This window comes from Carassius gibelio, chromosome B15 (genome assembly GCF_023724105.1).
Source record: "Carassius gibelio isolate Cgi1373 ecotype wild population from Czech Republic chromosome B15, carGib1.2-hapl.c, whole genome shotgun sequence".
Lineage (NCBI taxonomy): Eukaryota > Metazoa > Chordata > Actinopteri > Cypriniformes > Cyprinidae > Carassius > Carassius gibelio.
Window position 1 is genome coordinate 3,876,799 of NC_068410.1, and position 23,985 is coordinate 3,900,783.

The 23,985-nt window shown below is 36.6% G+C and overlaps 1 protein-coding gene across 3 annotated transcripts in view; it reads right to left on the minus strand.

Moving 5' to 3' along the window:
* Positions 1–3,316: 3,316 nt before the first annotated feature.
* LOC127972937 (rho guanine nucleotide exchange factor TIAM1) overlaps positions 3,317–23,985 on the minus strand; it is a 70,551-nt gene continuing 49,882 nt past the window's right edge. For 2 of the 3 annotated variants that reach the window (XM_052576945.1, XM_052576944.1), the window contains exons 17-28: positions 12,060–12,254; positions 10,663–10,731; positions 9,775–9,900; positions 9,514–9,622; positions 9,120–9,299; positions 8,097–8,215; positions 7,449–7,557; positions 7,297–7,355; positions 6,996–7,101; positions 6,796–6,883; positions 5,935–6,107; positions 3,317–5,575 (exon numbers count right to left, since the gene is read on the minus strand). In XM_052576945.1, coding sequence (XP_052432905.1) covers positions 5,058–5,575; positions 5,935–6,107; positions 6,796–6,883; positions 6,996–7,101; positions 7,297–7,355; positions 7,449–7,557; positions 8,097–8,215; positions 9,120–9,299; positions 9,514–9,622; positions 9,775–9,900; positions 10,663–10,731; positions 12,060–12,254 — 1,851 coding nt within the window. In that variant the 3' untranslated portion in view covers positions 3,317–5,057. Of the gene's footprint in view, positions 5,576–5,934; positions 6,108–6,795; positions 6,884–6,995; positions 7,102–7,296; positions 7,356–7,448; positions 7,558–8,096; positions 8,216–9,119; positions 9,300–9,513; positions 9,623–9,774; positions 9,901–10,662; positions 10,732–12,059; positions 12,255–19,217; positions 19,271–23,985 lie in introns of all 3 variants that reach the window. The other variant, XM_052576946.1, reaches the window with a different exon arrangement.

Consider the following 23,985-nt stretch of genomic DNA (forward strand, 5'->3'; position numbering starts at 1 on the left):
ATCTGACAGGATCAGATAGGAGGGGTTTGGGCCGTCAGTGCTATGCGGTAACACTGGTTTCTGGCGACTGATGACAAATGGACTTTTTTGAGTTTTGTTTTAAAGTAAGTGCATAAATTCAAGCGTCTGGTGATGAAGCAGTGACTGATCTCGCTGGTTAAACACATAACCGACTGCAAGCCAGACACCTGGTACATACCATACACAATGGTATGACTATAAAATAATGCAAAATTAAATATAAATAAAATAATTTGAAATAAAATAGAACTATTTACGAGATTTAAAATAAAGAATTTTAATTAAATATAAAATAATAATAAAAATAAAAGTTAAATAATTTACAAAATAAATAAAATAATATAAAGAAAATGTTAAATGATTAAAAAATAAATACAATAATTATTTAAAATAACATAAATCATGCTTTAAAACAAGCTAAAACTAAATATTAAGATCAATATTTTAATTCATTCTCTCAAGCATTTTTTCTTGGAAAACTGTTAAAGGTTTCTTTGAAAATGTGGATATATGAGGGAATTGTGATATCTATAGACTTGAGAAAAAGTCATTGGAATTCAAATTAACTGCCTCCATTTACTTCACTAAATCTTTATCTAATCATGACAAACTATATATCGTTGGAAAGGTCTAAGACTCTTAAATTGATATTTTACCAATCTTTTTTGTTAAAAATTATGTAGGAAAAGTAATAGATTAATTTATGGCAAGAGTGCACCCCAAAAACCTACATCATAACAGACGTTTTGACCTTCGTCAGAAAAGTCTTCTTTGTTGCCTTTTTCTCCATCACACTTTAGAAATCATCAGAAATGATATATCACTTGAAAACATAAAATCTCAAAATGCATCGTTTGAAACCCAATTTTAAATTCAAACATTGCATTACCATCAAAATTATACATCAAAATCATGTAACAAAATGTTTTCAGTCATATTATATTACATGAAGGCTCCTTGAATCTTTTAGTAAATATTTGGGGGTCAAAAGGTCAAATAGGTTTAGATCCACAGGGTTAGTTTCCAAAAATGATTATTTTCTTATTATTTACTTACCCTCATTCTGGTCTAGATCTTGCTGTCGAAAAGAACCTGTTTTCCACTTAGTGCCCACATCTTGAAAGCTGCCAAATGTGAAAATATACACATAAATATATTATAAGACGAGTATGACACATGACTCAGTCATTTTTGAAACTAGAAACAGTGAGATGCTTATTATTCAAGAGAGTAGAACTAAGGCCGACATTCACCAGTTTTTTTTTCTCGAATTTGTTTCAAAACATCAAATAAGCCATGCATTAAGCAGCCAAAATGAAAATATGAGGAACAAACTTATTTTGTGACACTGCCTTTCATCTGATGCAGTCACTTTTGTGCATATATTGCATAATCCCATTTCAGAAACAAAAGTGTATTTACATTTCAATTCACAGAAATGTTTAACTTTTCATTGTTAAAGAGGGCAAATTAAATATGTGACATTTACAAACAACAGCAATTAATAGCCTACACAATTGGTTTCATAACTATTTTATTTAATGTAACTCTAATAGACAGAATTTGTAATGCTGCTTTATTTTGCCTCCTTGGCCTGGAGGATTCAGATGAAAGCCCTGCTGAGCATCAGATCATGTCGAGTGTGTTTACAGCAGCTCGCAGAGAACAGAAGCGTGCCTCACCTTAGCTAAAATATCACTAATGTTCATGTTAAACACAGCGAGCTATGAGTGGTTAGAGGTTCTTTGTAAAGTCAACAGAAACTTTCAAACCTGTCTGACGGGTCAGACCGCTGAGACCGAGTTTCATCATGTGTCCCAGCCGCAGAGGACAAGAGTGACATTTAACATCACGTGACTTCACCTCACAGCAGATATATCTCTCACTTCTCGACTTTATACATGAGCAGAAAAATACATGCATTTAAGTAGATTTATTCTAAATAAATAAATAAAAACAAAAAGATGATTGTTTACGTTATTTGAAAACACGCTCCTCAGATTTGCATATTTGCGCCATCTAGCGCATCTGTTGAAAACTGCGCCTTAAACATCAAAACTACAGAATCATGGTTTTATAAAAAAAAAAAAAAAAAAAAAAAATTATATATATATATATATATATATATTGTGTGTGTGTGGCAAAAATAATTAATTTTTGAATATAAAGTTTTTATTATTATTATTTATTTATTTTTTTAAACCATGATCATTTTTTACAGTAGTTTTAGAAACTGTAAATTAGGCTAATATTTAGCCCGAATTGTTGGTTCATTTAGTAAAAAAAAAAAATTAGCTTGATTAACTTACCTTTGTTCCTTGTTTTCTCAACAGAAGTCCAATAGTTAATCCTGAATAATGAAAAGTATTCATTATTTATCTTCTCAACATCTCTCAAAATTGTAGTAGCCAACAGACAGAAAGACTGAAAAAACAACAACAAAAAACAAAACAAAAAGACACTCACTTTTAACATGAAATGTAAGCAACACAGTAATGAACTTAAGGAAACAAAGCGTCTTCTTGAGTGGATTTCCCACATATTCTGCTGTAACAAAAGTATGCATTTTTAATCCACAGTACATTGTCTATATTTCTATTCACTAAGAACAGTAGGCCTACAAAAAACATTTTGTACAAAAGTATGTAACCAACTTCCACCACTGGGAGGCAGATTGATTTTATGGTTAAAAATACAAATCTATAATTGTTATAATTACATTACATTATTATGCTATAATTAAACACTTGTATAAATATGAAACCTAATATAAGCAATACATTTCCAGCTGTATAACAATTATGAAAATTCATGAAAACATTAAAAAAGTTGCATTCTTAAACATTAAAACCAAGATAATGTGAAAATTCTCAAACATGCACAACAGCAAAAAAAGAGTGACAGTTTGCCCTGACATGACTTTTGAAACACTCATAAAGGTTGAAAGAATTAGCGTAGCTCATTCATGAGTTTTATACGTGAAGATGCTGATGCATGTGTGGTCTGGCTCGAGGAGAAGATTTCTATCAGCTCATATATCACAGATTCATCTGAGCACTGAGAGATTGATTGCTTCACTCGTCTTGTATTTCACTCTTGACTCCAGAGTTTCAGTCTGAAGACATCCTGGTACTTCTGTCTGCGAGCAATGCAGAGCGCTGCTGTACGACTCAAATCCCACGATCACTGACTCGTACACATGAAGGGCAAGATCACACAAGCAGAAGTGCCTCTTATTAAGTGTGTAAAGACATACTGGAAATGCAGAAGCATCCACAAATCACAGGGAACCGGCTTTTGATATGTACGAAACCAGTTTATTTGATATAATATCAATCCACAGCTCTATATACAAAATAAAAATGCATTTCTATAGCTCAATGGGAATGTTTTCAATCAGGGTTGGGTTGGTCAATATCATCCAAAATATTTTCCAGTGGCTTCTCTTGATTGCATTCAGCAAATTTTGGAATTTAAAAACATAAAAAGTAATAAAAATAATAATACACTGTATGCATTGTCTGTGTAAGGGCTCCGATCGTCTTTTATAAAGAATCGTGAGTTTAAGCGTCAAATCATTATGTGTCATTCATGTAGAGCCGAACCACAACAAACCATTTAAACAGAAACAGAACAGTCCATCAGCTAAAAATCATATTGCATTTATCAACAAAATTCAAGTAAAACAGGACATAGTGACCTAGAATGAGCTGTAAAAAAAAATCCTCATTATTTTGACCTGAGATGTGCACATCTAAATTAATATTCAACCCAACTACTCGATGAATATTCAAATTACATGTAGATTTCAGGTCAGAATAGTGCACTATGTACATTTCGGATACATCGCAAAGAAATAAACACAAATATTAAAATGTCGTTTACAGCTTCTCTGTACAAATATGAGACGATGCTGAACAAATAATGAAAAAGTGAGATATTAAACCAGGCTGTCGTTCTTCTTACATCTGCAGGACATTATAAATATATCCCAGCCCTTATATTGTAAATAACAAGGTCAAGAACGAAACGGGAATGTTTGGCAGACGTTGGCGGTCAAATGTTTGAGGCTGCCAACGGTGAATGTGCAATTGCAATTCTATTGATTGTACCACAACGTTTCCTGCGGTTTCTGATTGGCCACATGGCACATGTAGAGCTCATCTAATGTGTTTAAAGCGTCATATCTTACAGCTGCTTTGAAAGGAATGTCTACCATTCGGAATATTAGCACAGAGAAACTGTTGTCATGCATCGGCTGATGTTTTTGACTGGAGACCTTTAAAGGAATAGTTCACCCAAAAAATAACATTTGCTGAAAATGTAATCACTTTCAGGTCATCCGAGATGTAGATGAGTGTGTTTCTTCATCAGATTTGGAGAAATGTATCATTGCATCACTTGTTCACCAATGGATGCTCTGCAGTGAATGGGTGCCGTCAGAATGAGAGTCCAAACAGCTGATAAAAACATCACAATAATCCACACACCAGTCACAAACTATGTCTGTAAGAAAAGAAGCTGTCATTATATCTGGCTAAAATACCATGATTAGAAATATAAACAACAATAACAACTTTGTTTTCTCTTTTCTTTAATCTTTACCCTTATTTGACCAGTGCTTGACATTTCTGGTGTCTACTTACTTTTAATTTAATAATTTTGGCTTGTGACTTGTGCAGATTTCTCTCCTGGTTCAGATTATAGATTATGGACTCATATATTAGTCAGAAACAACAGTTTGAGGTTAAAGAGGTCTGAAGTGCATCATTTAGCCTCACACGACATGAACTGATGGACTGGAGTGCTGTGGATTATTGTGATGTTTTTATCAGCTGTTTGGACTCTCAATCTGACGGCACCCATTCACTGCAGAGCATCCATTGATGAGACACTGATGCAATGCTACATTTCTCCAAATCTGATGAAGAAACAAACTCATCTGAATCTTGTAACGCCTGTGGGTGAGAAAACTTTCAGCAAACTGTAATTTTCGAGTGATTATTTCTTGAATCGAGTCTGTCTCCCGATGCGTTTCAGCTCTGGGTTTCGTCCTGTGTCTCGTTCTCTGTGCTGCTGTCCCGTCGTACCCAGATGTCCTCACCGGGCACCTGCTCATCCACACTAGCCACCGACATGGCACACTGCTTCCCTAAATGAGACAGCTTGGCATGCTGGGATTTGTAGTCCTTCTTGGCATCCTCTTCCTCCTCCTCTTCCTCCTCAGCCGTGTCTCCCTCTAGCGAGAGCGCAGAAAGCGGACCCTCTACGTCCGGGTCGGTGGACGGGCTCAGAGCGGACTGGCAGAACTCATCGTCGTCGCTCAGGATGTCTGTTTCCTTCACATCCTGTTCCTGCTCCTCGTAGCCCTGAAGGTCGAACTGTTCCTCCACCCAGCGGTCGGTGTCGCCCGCCGGAACGACGCCCTGCTGCTGAGCATGCTGGGAGTCTGGCGAGTCGCTGTCGGGCTCGGTGTCGAAAACAATGTCTGTGTCGATGGTGAAGCGGTTCCTCACCAGTTTCCTGCGGCCCAGAGTACGAGTCGGCGCAGACACTGAGAACAGACAAAACCGTGAGCATCTGACATTACAATATATACTGTGTGAAATATGATTACCATTTAAGATTGTTTGCTATGTGAATATAGTGTAAAATTAAATTTGTGATGTAATTTTCAAAATTTTCAGCATCATAACTCCTGTTTTCAGTGTCACATGATCTTCAGAAATCATTCTAATATGTCGATTTGCTGCTCAAGAAACATTTGTAATCATTATCACTGTTGCTGTTTCATATTTTTGTGGAAACCATGATAAATAGATTCAAAGCAACAGCATTTATTGGAAATAGAAACATTATAAATGTCTTCACAGTCACTATCCTTGCTGAATAAGAGTATTTCTTTGTGTGTACCTGCGCGGTTCATGGCCGGTCGGGCTCCTTTAAGGGCACACAAGCGTTTTCCTCCGAAGGGAACGTACTGCTGACTGAGAGGAAGACTCTCCGTCTTCAACAGCTGACGACGCTGTTTATCTCTCAGGATGGAGTGAACCGTCTTCAAGAAGTCTTTCTTACTCTCTGGAGAGCTGCAGACACAATTTAAGATCCACATTTGCACAATGATGTCAGTTTATTATTCGTGTTGACCTTGATCATATGCTCTAAAAATGGCTCAGATAAATATGGTTTATATTTGCAGTTCACATACAGAAAAAAAAATTATGCATTGAAGCTGTACAAGGTTCCTCCACCAGATGGCGACAGCTTTCTTTTTTATAACTATTTGGTGAAATATATTTATATACATGATTATTATTTTTAAATATCTTTAAAATATATTTTAAATACATTTTAATATACATTATTTCTTTATATGCATTAAAATGAATTTTATTTTTTATTTCATAATATATATAAAACATATGCTCTTAAAATGGCTCGGATAAATATGGTTTATATTTGCAGTTCACATAACAGAAAAAAATTTATGCATTGAAGCTGTACAAGGTTCCTCCACCAGATGGTGACAGCTTTCTTTTTTATAACTATTTGGTAAAATATATTTATATACATGGTTATTATTTTTAAATATCTTAAAAATATATTTTAAATACATTTTAATATATATTATTTCTTTATATGCATTAAAATGAATTTTATTTTTTATTTTATAATATATATAAAATATTTTTATTTAAATCTTTTTTTTTTTTTTTTTAAATAGAGAGAGAGAGATTTTCCCCCCTCATTTGTTGTCATTCCAGAGACACTGACCTGCAGCAGAGCTGAAACACTCTCTCTGGTCTTCCCTCTGATTCAGACTTCACATGGATGATCTCACACACGGCTGCGCTCTCTCCATCTGAAACCACACACACTTTGATCAGCTCCCTGTTCACCTCTACAGGGTCGGACATCACCGTGCATTGGTTTGTTTTGTGTGTGTGTGCTGACGGGGTCAGAGGTGAGCTTACCTGTACTGGACAGTGTGCGCACCTGAAGCGCATCAGTGGGGATCATGTGACGGAAACGGAAGGGATCTTTCTCTTCACCTGAGACTGATGCTCTGTGAGATCCACCCTGAGAAACAGAGATAGATGCGTGTGAGAAAAATGTCATTACTTTATCTTAGGGTGTGAACGCTGTACCAAACAAGAGCATGAATACAACACCCAGTTAACTGCTGAATACCTCTGTAAGCCCAAGAAAAGAGGGAACGAGAGAGAGGCTTGTGTTTGGGCGTAACACAATAATAATGGAGATCTCAACACTCACCATTTTCTTCTTCTGCTTGGAGTAATCCTTACAGATGAACACTACGGCGGTTTTGAACACTGGAGGAGAAGCATATAACACTACACTTCAGAAACAAATGTACATATTTGTCTGTCTGTCATGAGTTGAGCTTGTGTGGGAACAGAACGCACCGAATGTGGCCAGCTGTGGCTCTTTCTTGCACTTTCCCAGTGAGGAGGACGGGTTGATCCATGTCACGCTGGTGTGGAGGAGTAAATCTCCCATAGACAAGTCTGCAACCTGTAATCATAGCAGACGCCACCGTTAGAGCTCGCACAACACACGCACACACACACACAGAGAGAGAGAGAAGTCTCGCAATCCAGAAGGGATCTCATCTGTCCCTGGTTACATTGTTCAGAGATACAGCCGCATTATGCAACTAAACTTTCACAGCATTCACATAATAAGATTCAAATGTGCAGACAGATGACAGCAAATCCGGGAATAAATGAGAAAATACGATCCGGCAGTTTTACATTTCTTATCAGCTGCAGAGCATGAAATGTGGTTGAAAATCTGAGACCCAAGTTCTGTATTATCCCAAGCTGAACTCACATGCAAAAATAAAAAGTGAACCGAAACCATATTTCAAATTATTATTTAATAGATTAGATAATTTAAAATCATAAATAATCAATTGGACCAAAAAGACCATAGTTAATAGTGATGCCAATCGATGAACTGTGATTGGACATGTGGAGTGATGCAAACAGTAAAACCTAGCTTGTCCAGTGAAATTAGTCGCCTGGATTTAAAGTGATGTACAGATCACAAACCTCTTTCTTGTCTCCGGTCTGTTCAGAGATGAGGAGGTCAAAGACGGCTCCAAACTCCTCGTGGATCTTCTGCATCTCGTTGATGTGACTGGCCACTGTGTTCATGGCTTTCATTGCAACTACAACAGCAGAGAAAATGAACTATATATCAGTTATATGTCAATTATATAGCAGTGGATTCAGAGAGTTGGTTGAGACGTAAGACTTCAGATTGATGGATTTAACACAGATCTCCAGTTATAACATCTTATTTGGACAATACACTACACTTAAAAAAAAAAAAAATATTAATACTGTATTTTCCGGACTATAAGTCGCACTTTTTTTCATAGTTTGGCTGGTCCTGCGACTTATAGTCAGGTGCGATTTATTTATCCAAATTAATTTGACATGAACCAAGATAAATTAACTAAGAGAAAACATTACCGTCTCCAGCCGCCAGAGGGCGCTCTATGCTGCTCCCCTGTAGTCGCCCTCTCGCGGCTGTAGACGGTAATGTTTTCTCTTGGTTCTTGGGTCTAAATAAATGCGACTTATAGTCCGAAAAATATGGTACTTCAAATTAATACATTTAGCAAATTCAACTGATGACAGTAAAGACATTTATAATTTCTATTTCAAATAAATGCTGTTCTTTTGACTTTTCTGCTCGTCAAAGAAACCTGAAAAAAGTATATTTATCATGGTTTGCATAGAAAAAGTGAAGCAGAACAACTGTATTAAACATTGATAATAAACAGAAATGTTTCTTAAGTGGAAAATCTACATATTTTCATGATTTCTGAAGGATCAGGTGACACTGAAGACTGGAGGAATGATGCTGAAAATACAGCTGTGCATCACAGAAATAAATTATATTTTACAGTATACTACAATAGAAAACAACTCCTTTAAACTGTAATAATATTTCACAATATTACAAATTTTACTGTATTTTTCATTATATAAATGCACCCTTGGCGAGCATAAAAGCCGTCTTTTATTTTTGCATTACACGCAGCGTCATGCATCAGAGTCTCTCACCGTTCAGATGGTAGTGCTCCTCGCTGTCGGGGTCTGTGAGCGAGTGCAGCTCTCTCAGGAGCAGAGGGTACTTCAGCACCCTCTGGATGGGTTTGATCAGGTACGACTCCAGCGTGGACGAATGCTGCTGTTTGGGGTTGCGCTCGTCCAGAAACGCCTTGAAGGCCGCGTCTGTTTTTGCTGGAGAGGACACAGACACAGGAAGATGTGATTATGCTATCACGAGACTGATAGCGATTTTGTTATGCATTTCACAATAAGCGTAAATGTTTTCAAGCACGTTAAGTTCTTTAATCCAGTGTCACATAACCACTATAAAAATAGCCAGCGAGAAGAAGCAGACCGAGCTCACAGACAAAATCCCAGAATTGCTTTTGAGCTGAGATTTACATACCTTTGACCAGCACTTTGGGCACTTTGGTGTGGCTGGCACAGAAAGCGCTGTAGATCTTGAAGCGGTCGGCGTAATACAGGAACGAGCCGCCCAGAGAAAACAGGATTTTCTGTAAGACGAGAGGGATTACATCAGGTAACATGGTTTGCGTTGGATAAATCTTGTTGTGAATGCTTGTAAGTGATGCACTGCAACCGTAGCGTCTCAAAAAGCATGCTACACGTAAAAAAGCATGGTGTATGCCCCGAAAGAGCCACAAACCTTGAACTCTTCCACTCGCTCCAGTTTCTCCAGGTCTGGCACCAATCGGGTTCCGTCTTCCAGAGTCTTCAGGAACTCCACCTGAAACTCCAGCATCTCCGGGAGGTTTCCGAACAGCACGTCCAGCTATCACATACACATGCAGGATCACATTAAACCAGGTCAAATATAATAGTTAAAAACAAAGAGTTATACATTTAAATAATTCACTTCATCATCACTTCAGCAGCTTTATTTAATAATTTAATGTTATTAAATTCTTTAACCTGTGTAAGTAGTTTTTATTTGTATGTTTTATTATTTTTATTTACATTTTTGTTAGTTTTAATGTTGTGTTCTTGTTTGTTTTTCTTAATTTTCATATCAGTTTTAAGCTTAGTTATACAAACACACAAATACAAATAAAAAAAAAATATAAACCATATATACATATATACTTCATTATCAAAACTAAGTTAAACTGTGGACATTTTTAGCTTAAAGTGTGTACCTAAAACATTAAATAATGATATAAAATAAGCATTTAAAAAAATATGTATCGAATATGCATGATACTGTATTTGCATCAAGTCTTTAAGTGACTCAAACTACATCTCTGTAGTGTCTGCACTGCAGCACAATGAGCTCAGCTCCTATAAGTAGGGCATTAAAGGAGCAGAGACACGAACAGAAGACTGAGAACTTCCTCTCTTCTGTCTGATGTAAGTTTTCCTCATTTTGTGTCTCCCTCCCACTCTTCTTTCTTGTGTGTGTGTGTGTGTTTGTCTCGGTCTCTGTGTCCTCCTACACGCTGCTCTCCATCAGGATGATTATGAAATATGGTTCTTTGTTCTGGAGGTGTGTTCCAGCTCTATGATAACACGAAACCATCAGCAGTGCTTCACTCACCTCATCCTGAGTGAGGAAAGACTCCTTCTGCAGCGGGGTTAGATATCGCCCGATCAAATAGTTCAGATCCTGAAAAAGTGAGAGAAGACACAAAATAATATTAAAGAACAGCCTATGAACATCATGCAGAATATTAACCATACATCTGACCAGTTTCATGGCTGTTTAATGGCCCTTAAAGTTAAAAGAACTGCTTCCAATTGTTACAAATATTTTAAGTTACCATTATAGTTTTTGTTTAATAATTTGAATTACTTTTAATTAGTTGACATCATACTTTGTCTTTTCATTTTAGTTAAAATTATATATTTTTTTAAATAAATGTAGTTTTTGTTCTTTTATAATTAGTTCATTTTTATTTTAAGCAATTTTAGTGCATAAAGTTAAACTAAATGAAAATTAGAAATGTTGGAAACTACCTAAAATGAATTATATATATATATATATGAATAATATATATATATATATTTGAAGTTTATTTAAAGTAACTTAAATAGTAATTTAATTTAATTAAAAAGTCATTTAAAGTTGTTGTTTTTTTCTAGTTAACAATAATAACTCGATTGGTTCAAAGCAGTGATTTAATTAATCTTTTGAGTTAAAAGTAAAAAATACATGTAGCACATGTTGCTGTTTATTAGGATGCATATAAAAACTGATCCATATCAATATGGTTTAAAATAAATCAAGTCACATATACATAAATACATAATATTTTTTTTTTTAATGGCTTTAGATTAAGTACACTATAATAGTTTTCCATATCAGGACATAAAACATTTTGTCCTTGGTGTGTGTGTGTGTGTGTGTGTGTGTGTGTGTATTTACACACACACACACACACACACACACACACACACACACACACACACGCACAAACAATTTCTTCAGCTATATTGCTCAGCCTCATCACACACTCATGCTGCTTCATTCAGACTGTTGATTCAGTTCTTTGCTCAAACAGGCAGATGAATCCGAACAAATTGTAAATATTCCCAGCGATGAGCAGCATGTTGGTGAAGGTGTAACTGTAATCTCAGCTGTCCTCCGAGAGACGGGAAATCCAGTCACGGCTCTGTCGTTAATCTCAACACAGCGAGCAAACATGAGCTATCCCTTTAAACGCATAGAATTCTGTGAGGTCATGTGACAAACTGCTGTTTTAAATCACTGCATTCTGTTTTAAATGCTATTTTTAAGGCAGTATGTACGATGCGGTATGCTAGCATTCCATTTCAAACACTGCCAAAGAGTGAGTGGGTGCAGAAAACGGCAAGTCAAGGGCACAATTTCTTTCCCTCCAGGCCTAGATTCGATGAAGGGCACAAAGTTATGTAAGTCTAACACACAGACGAGCATGTCTGACTAAACACACACACACACACACTGGTACTGACTTTGACGTAGGTGCGCTCCGTCTCCACCAGTTCGCAGATGACTTTACGGAGTTTGTCGGCATCGGAGAGCTGGCGTGGAGTGGCGTTGCTCGGAGGGAGCGAGGAAGACTCCGGTCCGGACGAGGAAGAGACGATCTCAGACGAGGGATTCATCTCGTGCAGACTGCGGCAGAAAGCTGCGACCTGCTCCGTACTCTACAGAGAGAGAAAGACGGTGATGAAGAGAGAGACATCTGACAGTCCTGCGCTGTTATTACCACACACACACACACACACACACACACTCTCGCTGCACCTGCAGCTGGATCCCGCAGAATGAAGAACGCTATAAAAACCACAAGCACTCATTTGCTCTATTTTCAGCCTCTCCTCTCCTCCAACAGTCCATCTTTTGGCTCTCCTTCTCTCTCTTTCTCTCCATCCCTCCCTTCCTGCGCTTCTGAAATGTCTTAATTTCTTCTGAACGGCAACCAAAACATGAGCACCTGTCCATGGATGCGGTTGCTATGGGAACGGCTGGGATGGCACATGGACTGTCATTCTCGCAGTAACACTGACAAACTGAGAGAAAGTACCATCCATCCATCTTTCTGGTGTCATCCGCTACAGGGTTTATACTCTGGTAGATTCATATACATGGATGTCGACAGGCAGGACAGCTTTATTATATTTACACATGAGAATCATGCAGTAATGTGAAAATGAAAAGCCGGATGTGTCGCCAATAGACATGTGCTGGTATTCGGTAATGCGATATATCACGGTAAAGTATATGCACGGTAAATAATAATATATTTTAAAATTATTCAGAATTTGGAATGTATTTTAAGAATACTATTCCCATCAACTGGTCAAAATGCACAACACGCTGTATGCCGCTTGAAAGACTCTGTGTGCTCTGATGTAAACAAGCACATATGAGAAGCACATGAGGAACACATGAGAGATGCTCTGAATGAAAGCACATTCACTCTCTGACAGCAGATGGCGCTAAACTGCAGAAAATGCAGCCCTTACACTGGAAACCCCATAAATAAAGCAGCTGCACTACTATCTAAAACATATTTAAATAGATTTAAATAGCCATTCGGATTTGTGGATCCACTATGGTGTTCATCACAGCGCCAAATAATTAAATATTTAAACTTAATAGGCTATTCATTTTCAAACTTTTTGTTTATTATTTTAATCTGTACAACAACATGCCCTGGATATTGTCTGAAAGTGTTTTGATTCTTTATTGCTCGTTCACAATTTACACTAGGGATTCTTTAGTTAACATTAGTTAATTTATTGGTTAACAAACTGCCAATGAAAAATTCTTCCAAACATTCATTAATCTTAGGTATTCCAATATTTAATAACACGTGGTTAAAATCAAAAGTTGCTGATGTTTTATTTAATGAGCTAACATGAACTAAGACTTGTATTTTTTTATGTAGCTATTGCTCATTGTGAATCTTAATGCATTTATTAAGGTCAACTAATGAGGTCTTATTGTAAAGTGATACCTATTGGTCTTTATGGTTCTTTTGCACTTTAATCTGAATGAAACTTTTAACTTTATATATTTTTCTGCATTGCTTTATTGTATTTAAATGTTCAGTTATTTTTGTTATAAGTAAAAAGTTATTTAACCTGTTATACTGTATTATGACCACTTTTTTTAAACTAAATATCAATACCTTGATAATACAGTATACCTTGATAAAAGCATTGCCAATTAATTGCAACAGGAAAATATGATACCGGCATAAACCAACAAGTCAAGTTTGTGAAGAATGTGTTAAAAGGTCGCAACTTGCCATGTTATACTGATATATGAAATATATCTCCCTATTCTGCAGTGCAAATTAGTCATTTAGTAATATTGGTGTTCACTGTTTTGAGTCTTTTGTTTTTTAAATTTAAGTGCTTCATAATGTGAAGTTGTTTTGCATTGATGCCAGACTCATTCATTCATGATGAATAATCTGATCTGATCTTTTGCTTTGAGTCCTTGAAGTTTAAAATAAAAAGAGAAAATAATCAAATTACATCAAGTGCCTTTCATTTGTAAAGTATTTCACTCACTGCATTATATAACAACAGGCATAATTGCATTTACTTTTCTGTAAGTTATAAAAATATATCGGTGTATATATTAAATAATAATGCTGTATTATTATTAAATATATACACCGATGTATTTTTATAATTTACAGAAAAGTAAATGCAATTATATATATATATATATATATATATATATATATATATATATATATATATATATATATATATATATATTCAGATCATCAGATCAGCTTTACTGTCTTGACTGTGCAGAGTAGGACAATGTTGCCAAAGCATTAAATTAATAATAAAAAAGATTACCTAAATAAAAAGTTTAATACAAATTTAGATAAAAACAAAAATGAATGAATAAATAAAATACATAAAAATAAATATATAAAAACCATTATGGCATTAATAAATATTTAAATAAATGAATTAATTAACACACAAAGAAATAAATCGAAAAAAATAAAATAAAATAAATAAATAAATAAAAAACATATCTAATTACAATTAATTAATCATATCGCTTCTCTATCCAATCCAGCATCTTTGATTCTTTCATTCTCTTTCACTTTTTCTTTTGAGGCTGAAGAGTTTTCTTCTAAATAACCAACTTTTTGCTGCTTTTTAAAATGACTTTCTAGAAGCAAGTATGGGGAAGTCGTGGCCTAATGGTTAGAGGGTTGGACTCCCAATTGAAGGGTTGTGGGTTCTAGTCTGGGGCCGGATGGAATTGTGGGTGGGGGGAGTGCATGAACAGCTCTCTCTCCACCTTCAATACCACGACTTAGGTGCCCTTGAGCAAGGCATCGAACCCCCAACTGCTCCCCGGGCGCTGCAGCATAAATGGCTGCCCACTGCTCCGGGTGTGTGCTCACAGTGTGTGTGTGCATTTCGGATGGGTTAAATGCAGAGCACAAATTCTGAGTATGGGTCACCATACTTGGCTGAATGACACTTCACTTCACTTCATATATGAACTTGACCAAAACCGAGAGGACAGCTCAAAGCACTGATGGCCTTTTGGATTGCAGATGGTAAATTAAGGCTCACTTCATTGCAGTAAAGGTCTCAGAAGTGATTTCTGCTGCTACTAACTTTAACACAACTCAGATCACATCTTTAACTATGTTAACTCTGACAGGTAACCAGATATTAGTACACATTAATGCATGTAAATAAAGCATTTCTGATTGACAATGGGCTGTTTCTGCTTCTCACATCAGGTGTGATTTCTCAGGGCATCTGTCAGGCAGTAGGAACATTATGTGTGTTATTAAAGAAGAATTGCTTCAAAATAAATCCTCAGGAGTGTCAGGGAATATATTGGCTTCACATTGTGTCTCTGTCTGCGTGTAAACAAATAAATCAGGTCCTAAATCAGAGACGCAGAATTTCATCTCCGAGGGGCGTCGAGCTTCACCTGTCACTTTACTCATTAGTTAAAACATCATCAGCTGCCACAACCGTGGCGTACAAGCTGGGAGAGAACTGTCAAGATGTTTGTGATCCCGTTATCACAGAGACACCTTCACACGCTTTCAGATACAGCAGCTGTCAGATTTCCACAGAATTTCTCATTTCATCATTCTCCGAAACGGCACAGTCAGAGACAAGTACATTAGGAAACAAGAAGTACACCACACATCCACCAACACAGTCACATCTGAGGCTTTTTAAAACAGACACATTAAAGATTATTGGCAGAGGAAGATGAAGGCTAAAGCAACACAGAAAACCTTTCGTACAAACCCAGTGATAGAAAAAGAGTCCAAAGGTCAGCTACTAAAATATTTGTTTTGTTTTTTTGAGGAGAGACAAACATTCGTTCTGAAGAATCAAAGCATGACGTCACCAGCAGGACTCCCAGAATGCACTCTTAAAAATAAATATGCTTTATTTTTTATATCTCATCTACCAGTGCTAATTTAGTTTCTGTGACATAGTAACATTTTAATATTAATATTTTAAATTTGTTTTTATTTTTTATATTTTCATAATTTTTTTATAGTACTTTTTGCATTGTACTTTTTAAAATATGTCTATTTAGTGCTCAGTTCATTAATTTTCATTTCAGTTTTAGTTGTAGTTATTTTATTACGTCTAGTTAAAAATAATACAAATTAAAAATGCGATGGCAATTACCTGTAAAAAAAGAAGTTTACTGTTTATTTTATTTCATTTAACATTTAAGTAACACATTTAGTTTTGGTATTTGTATTTCAAGTAAAAAAGTTAACTTTAAAATTAATAATAATAAAGCATGCAAAAGCACAGAATAATTTCAGTCTATTTGGTCTTTAAAAGTAATAAAAGACTACTGAGTAAAACAAAATATTGTGGCTTTCAATCATAAGCCACTTTTCCACCGTCCGGCCAGAAGCTCCACTAAAACCCGCCCTTTACACGCCCCTCAGGAACAACGTCACACAACCCCATCATGTCACCAACAAACAGAAGTTATCAGAAAACTAATAAGAAATAAGTCACGTGAACTAGCGCGATCACAAAACCACCATGATAAAAGCAGCCGTTTGTTTCTAGTTTTACCGCGTGCAGTGTGAACGCTCTGATCCGTTAACATGGGCTTGGAAAAAAGGTGCATCACAGACAGAGTGTGAACCTGGAGTTAGGCATATGCCCAGTCTGTTCTGTTCTCGCGCTAGAGGCGCTGCATTCTGATTGGATCGGAAAGCATACTGCGGGAGGTCAGGGCCACGGTAAATCGTGCTATAAAGCCATTTAGACATTGCGCATTCTCAAATCATGATTTTATGATGATTTTGATTAATCAAGCAGCCCTAAAATGGACTGAAAATGAACAAAAAATAACTCAGGCTGGAACCGCTCAGCAAAACGGGAAAACCAGATCCAGCCAGAGCTCGGCAGTGGGTAGACAGTCACAAGGGAACATGTTGACAGCCATTTATGAATGTTTGAATTTGTTGAAATATCTAAGATAAATTTTTGGTTTATTCTTAAACCAATCAGCGAGCTTGAATAGTGGAAGCATAGTAACAGTTTAATATTTATTTTTTGTTATTTAATTATATACATGAAATTATTTATTTATTTTAACAGTAATTGGCCACCACCGCGACCCACAGGTTGAAAACCAGTGTGATAGAGAATAAGAAGCTGACGTCTGATTTCTTCAAGTGGTCGTATTTACCATGTTTACTATGGTAATGTTTATGCCTAGTGTGCATTTCCTTTTGCATTGCTTATAAATATTCTGCCTTGTATGGTGATTATAATCCACATCGGATCAAGTTATTTTACTCACTCGCTGCTGAAAGTGAGTTTTGAGTGCAGCTTATTTAAAAAAGTTTTTTTTGCTGGTGTTATAGCTGTTAGCTTTTTGAAATGATCCGAAATTCTGCCTTTGTTCATAACCACTCCTCTAGCCCCAGCTGGCCCGCTTTGGTCCAAGGACGAGGTACGATCAAGACCCGGAAGTGACAGTGGAAACACGACTGGCACGCTCTAGTACACATGCTTTTGGCTCAACAGTGGCTATAGTATTAGATGGTAACACCATTATACTAATGATGATATATGGCAATATGCATGATATTTACAAGGTACCCTAAGGTATTTCACGGTATCAAGAATTAACATAATAAAATATACATGTATAAATTACTAACTCTACATAAAATAATGGCACTTTTTACTAGAAAACCCAAACATCTGATGTTCTGAGAGCAACAATCCATCCGAGACTTACATTTTGCAAAGAGAAAAGTGCTATTATTGACTTTCAACTACTTTTATTTACTTGCCAGACTACAGGTGCTAATTTTGGCTAATTTTTTTTTTTAATGCGTGAAAGATCCTTTCCTTGTTCATTAGCTGTGAGCTCTTAGCGGTTCTCAATGCCCACGCAAGGACACACAAAGGATGAATTACAGTGTTTCTCCCAGAGTCCTTGAGTCTCAGAACAGCAAACAACAGAGAGAAAATATGACACCCTGCACGTCCAGAGCACAACACAATAAAACACATTAACTGCTGGGAAAATGCCAATGTCACTGCTGCGAAGGGAAAACACACTTGTCAGTGGTGTTTGCTGAGGGGTAGAGCTCACAAACTCCTGCCTGAACAAACCCCTAACCCAAAAGATGCGTCACATTAGTGACAACTTGCAGGCAAAAAAGTACATTGTCTATTGTTAATGTTCTCACAAAGGACGTCATTTTCAAATCAAGCAGCTATTTGCCTGTCAACATGGCGAATCTGCATGAACAACTTTTTTGTGTTTAATCTTTCACCCTCATGCAAAATTCCCAAATGCATGGATTTCTGAAGAAAATCTGACAATTAAATGTCAACTGACTTTAAGGTAACTGTCATTTAAAGTATGAAATCTTGCAGAATAACCTCACAGATAAGGGTTTCCATATTCCTGCCTTTATATGAATTTAGTGTTACAGTGGAATTATGGATCTTTTTATTGATCTTATGAGTATAATAGGTTGCACACCGTGAAGAAACAAACACATGCATTGAACACCTACACAAAGGGAAATCCACACCAGTGAACTTTCCTCCATGAAATCCCAACAAGACCACCACACCCTGCTTAAAATAACAACTTAAAACTAGCCTTAGGTGGTTTGGTGGTCTTATCAGATATATCCTAGACTATGAGCAAGGACAAAACTGGTTTATAACTGTTCTAAAGTGTCCAAAATCCCTCTAAAACTACCAAAAAGAACAAAATTGCACACAATCGCAATCTGACTAAAACCCTACAAAACAAAAAATCACATGGTGCAATCATAGTATTAGATGGTAACAACATGGTAGTCTGATTTATGATGATATGCATGATATTTACATGGTACTCTAAAGGTATTTCAAAGAAAAACATGGTGTTACCAGAGTAAAATTCAATATATTAACAATTATATCACTCATGTCTAGAAACCCCAAACAACTGACATTCTGACAGTGAAATTTCACAAAACACCAACAAAAACCAGCACAGAAACCCAAAGCATCAATAAGCCCCAGCTCAGGATAAGAAAAAACTATTCAACTGATCAAGAAAAGGCATTGATTTAAGAAAAGCGGCAGTCATAAAACGCTTCTCACCAGGTGCAGGAGGTCATAGATGGAGTCCGACGAGCGTTTGCTGTGTCTGCTGCGTTTGAGCACAGACATGACTGACTCAGGATCAGCACGCTGGATCAGTTACAGGAAATGCCTCAGAAATCACAGATCCACTGCTGCAGCGCCCAACAACATCCCTCCACTTATGACAAACAGAACAAATGACAGAGCAGAGAGAGAGAGAGAGAGAGAGAGAGACAGTCACTCTTCTCTCTCTCGTTCGCCCACCTCATCTCAACTCTGTATTCACCCGCCCATTCTGATGCGACACCACCTCATTTATCTTCTCTCTCTCTCTCTTCCTGGCACGCTGAACAAACACTGAGCTACATAAGTTAAGATACTCAACTCACAAGTGCAAACAATCAAGGGTGAATGGAGAGAGGAAGAGGAAAAGGAAAAGGAAGTGGAAGGAATCTCCTCTCTGAGGTTGTTGTTGTTATTTTTAATTATGGGCTGGGCGAGTTCAACCGCACGAGAATATCAGGGATGTGAGACATCTGTAGTTACAGATATGAAAAACTACTAAAATACAGTGTACTAGTGGCTGCCTGAAAGATTGGTTAATTACACTACCATGCATCATATTTGCTGAATGAAATCTATGCACCGATTCCCAAAATAGTGCCTCTTTTGCTTTAAAACGTCACGCTTGCTACAAAGTAACATTTCATTTTTTCTTTTGACAACCATTTGTAGAGTGAAGAAGTCTTGTTTTATCCCTTAATAAAGAGTTTTTACCTTGACAAGCTATGTTAAAATGCAATGTTTACAGTAGAGGACTGTGAGTCATGAAGCAAAGGCCAAAAATGTCATGCATACTATGTCTACAGCAGATGAAGGGTTTTAACAAGCAAGCTAACACCTGTCATCGTGCTAATCTAGCATCACCACTCAAGTGAAGATAATAGTCTACTAGTAGTAAAGTAAAGCTGGAGGCTTTCCTCACAAATAGAAATTGAATGATTAATTTTGAAGACCACCACAGAAGTGGTGCATTCAGATGAGCAAATCAATTGAACAGCAAGCTTCATGATCTATAATATAGGACTGGAGCGAGTGTCTGTTTCATAAAGATTGATCATCTGAACTGCCATGTGGAGGGAGAGAGACAGCCAGCGGGGGAAATAAACCGAATGAATGCACTAGGACTTAAAAGAGCACGGAGAGAAATGCGACGTCAGATCCTGTGATTCAGGCTTCACTGCGGTTCGTGAACACATGCTGCGATGGTGGAGCGCAGGAGCACGATCGTTAAACACAGCCAACGAGATGCACCGCAGAACAATGATACGACAGAATCACTTCAGCTCTACAGACTCATGCTGTCTTCCAGTCACGTCAGAATGATCCAATTTACTTTGTTTTTGTCATGCTACTTCTAAAAATCTTCCTCTCTTTGTCAGTGTTTGTCAAAGATTTAAATGGATTTTTATTTCAAATTTATACTTCCATTTAATTTTGAATGGAGTTTGGGGTCTGTAAGAAATGTTCTTTGAAACCAGGGCTGTCAAATCAATTTATAAATATTCATATTTATATATGATTTATAAAGCGCTGGGTGATTTTGCAAAACTTTTTAATCTCGATTCTTACAGACTGTTTGACCCGATTCTCGTTTTAAAAAAAACAAAATTATTTGACGATTTTTAACTATTCAATTTAAAAATGTGTCTACAACATGATTCAAGTTACTTTTTCTTTATTAACCCTTTAGTTAAAGAAAATTCTGTTCCAAGTGCAACACATGTAAACATGATGTAAATGTTTAACAAAACACTTGTTTTTAATATCTATACAGAAAAGATTAAAAAACTACAACTACATATTGTAAAACGTGTCTTATACATATTATGTGCTCAGAAATTAGGAAAATTATTTTAGAAAATCTCAAAAGTCAAGGTAATTTAAATTCAAAGTGTCTAAAGGTATAACACCAGTATACTTACCGTATTTTCCGGACTATAAGTCGCACTTTTTTTCATAGTTTGGCTGGTCCTGCGACTAACAGTCAGGTGCGACTTATTTATCAAAAATAATTTGACATGAACCGAGAGAAATTAACCAAGAGAAAACATTACCGTCTACAGCCATGAGAGGGCGCTCTATGCTGCTTATTGCTTCTTTAGCCTACCCCTAATAAACATAGAGCGCCCTCTTGTGGCTGTAGACGGTAATGTTTTGTTTATCCTGGTTCTTGGTTCTAAATAAATGCGACTTATAGTCCAGTGCGACTTATATATTTTTTTCCTCATCATGACGTATTTTTGGACTGATGCGACTTATACTCAGGTGCGACTTATAGTCCGAAAAATACGGTATATTAACTATAAATGAGGACTGCCCGATGGCCAGCGTGAAAGACATTCGGGCCACTGCAGCATTATCATGACATTTTATCATTTACATGTGTTTTTAAGATTTATTTATAAAAAAATTCAAGTGATTAAAAACATTTGGGCACAAAAGACAACTCTTTCAGTATCCGCCCGCTGTGTTCTGTGTGAACAATAATGTTGGTTTGGGTGAGAGTGAAAACTGTGCTCCTTTCATACCATTGGTAGGTGAACTTATGAAGTCGAAAGTGATATCAACAAGATTTTTTTTTATGACCCCCAATAGATTATTATCCCTAGTATTGGTAGGTTTAGGGAAGGGGGTTAGGATTAGGCAATAAGTTAGCAATTTCAATGAGGGGGTAATAATTTGGCAGGGAGTTGAAAATGGGTGATCAGAAGCAACTTCTTTCAAAAACATTTAAGAAACCGACCCGTCTTTTAAATGGAAATCCACAAAAATCGACAATCTTCTGTTACAGCAAAAACTATCACCCACCACTTTTAGCATCAAACACATCTCCTGATATATCGAACACACACCGCAAGCCCAACGGCCTCTTAATGTGGAGATCTGCAAGCAAAGAAGGACAAATCACACAGAAAAATGTTTCAAATGATCCGTGAGCACAAATCCCTCTCTAGTCCATCTACAGAATAATATCTGAGGAGACAGTGAAGCACTGCTAATGTACCATTGCTAACACCTGAGCTCATGAAGTGAAAATGCTGACAGCCTTTTAAAAATGGATACTTTACAATGAGTTTCCACATTTAAACCAAATATTTAGGAGGGAAACACTAAAGAACAGTGAAGTGAGTCTTGGATGGTGGTTTGTGGCTGATACATTAAGCTTTGGTGCTCATCTAGGAAAGTTACTTTCAAGTCTCTCTCCAATAGTTTCCCAATAAAAGGCAAAGAACCCTAAATAAAGTTTTCACAATGCCAGGTCATTACATATAAAATATAGTAGCTCCAAAAAGTATTTGGACACTTGCAATAGCCACAATTAAAATGCATGCATTGCCGCTGCATACGAAGTTATCAAACAGATTGGCATTTGAAAGTAAAGATTTATTCTCATCGCAAACCTTTTGGAGTCTTTTTTTTTTTGCATTGACTTTTAGCCTCACTAAATTTTATTTTTCTGAAATGTTTTGCTTGAAGAGTGAACTTGTACCATGTTTTTAAGAAATAAATGCAAATAAATGGAACTTCTTTGATATTCTATTTCTAATTCATTGATATTCATATCAATGTGTGCACTAAAGCTGATTATAGATTCCTTTGCATTCTCCGCCTGCCCTCTATGCTACTTTCTGATTTTAATAAAGGCCAGAGAGATGGTACTATGCAAAGAGATAGTAACATGTCTATGCATGCCAAAAGCAATCTTCTCCAAGCTCCCAGTGAGACCCAGAGTCCTGCTGTCTCTCTGCTGACCCAAAGTGCATCTCTCTGCCTGGGCCTGACCCCAACCAACAGCTACACACCCTTCAGATCCAGAACCAACTCAGTGCACTGCAGAGACACTCAAAGACCGGGCTTAAAATGTGAGAGATCTAGTTTTATCATGCTGTGGCATTTGCTTTGCAGATCAGACGGAGTGTAAAACTTATTTTTTATACTGGATTTAATTGGTGAAGCAAGCAATTTAACTCCAAAAAATGTTTCGCAAGTTGTATTTCTGCATGAATAATCGAGAAGTGAAACATCAGGATATGCAAATAGTCATTGATGGGTGCAACAGCTTGGAGCATATTCAAACTGTGTGAACTGAACTTAGCAACAAAAAATGTGACAAATGTGGGAAGCTTGACAGTGAAAACAGACAGAATGAACTGAATTCTAAACTACTGATTATTGACTTTACACATGAATAATAAGTCTATAAAAATGGGCATGTGATGTAGTTGAAAAGTCAATTTATTAGAAATATTCATAAATATTATGAATGGCATTCATAAGCATGAAAAATGCATTGACTACACTGCTCCAAAAAATGAAAAATGAAGCATACATTATAAAAAAGCTACATATTTTAAAACCAATTCAAATCAGGTATAATTTCATCTCATTTTCTAAAAGTTGCCCCTGAGGAATCTGGGTATCCCTGCAGTACATTGTTCCTCTCACGGATAGAGACAAGCATGTGAGACGTTTATGGACAAAGACTGGGATTTTTTCTGCTTCCACCCCTAAGATCTCAACTCTACAGTGCTCTAGTAACATAAAAATGAACAGGGAATTCTGGAAACAGCTTTCTGAAAATAGCTTGTCTATGTAAATATGGAAGGGTCGTGTAGGATCTGATTGGTTCCATCATCTCAACACATCCATCAACACGTCCGTCCAATAAAACAACTGTGACTGGATCCTGCAGCTCGGAGATGTGGAAAGATAACTACACACA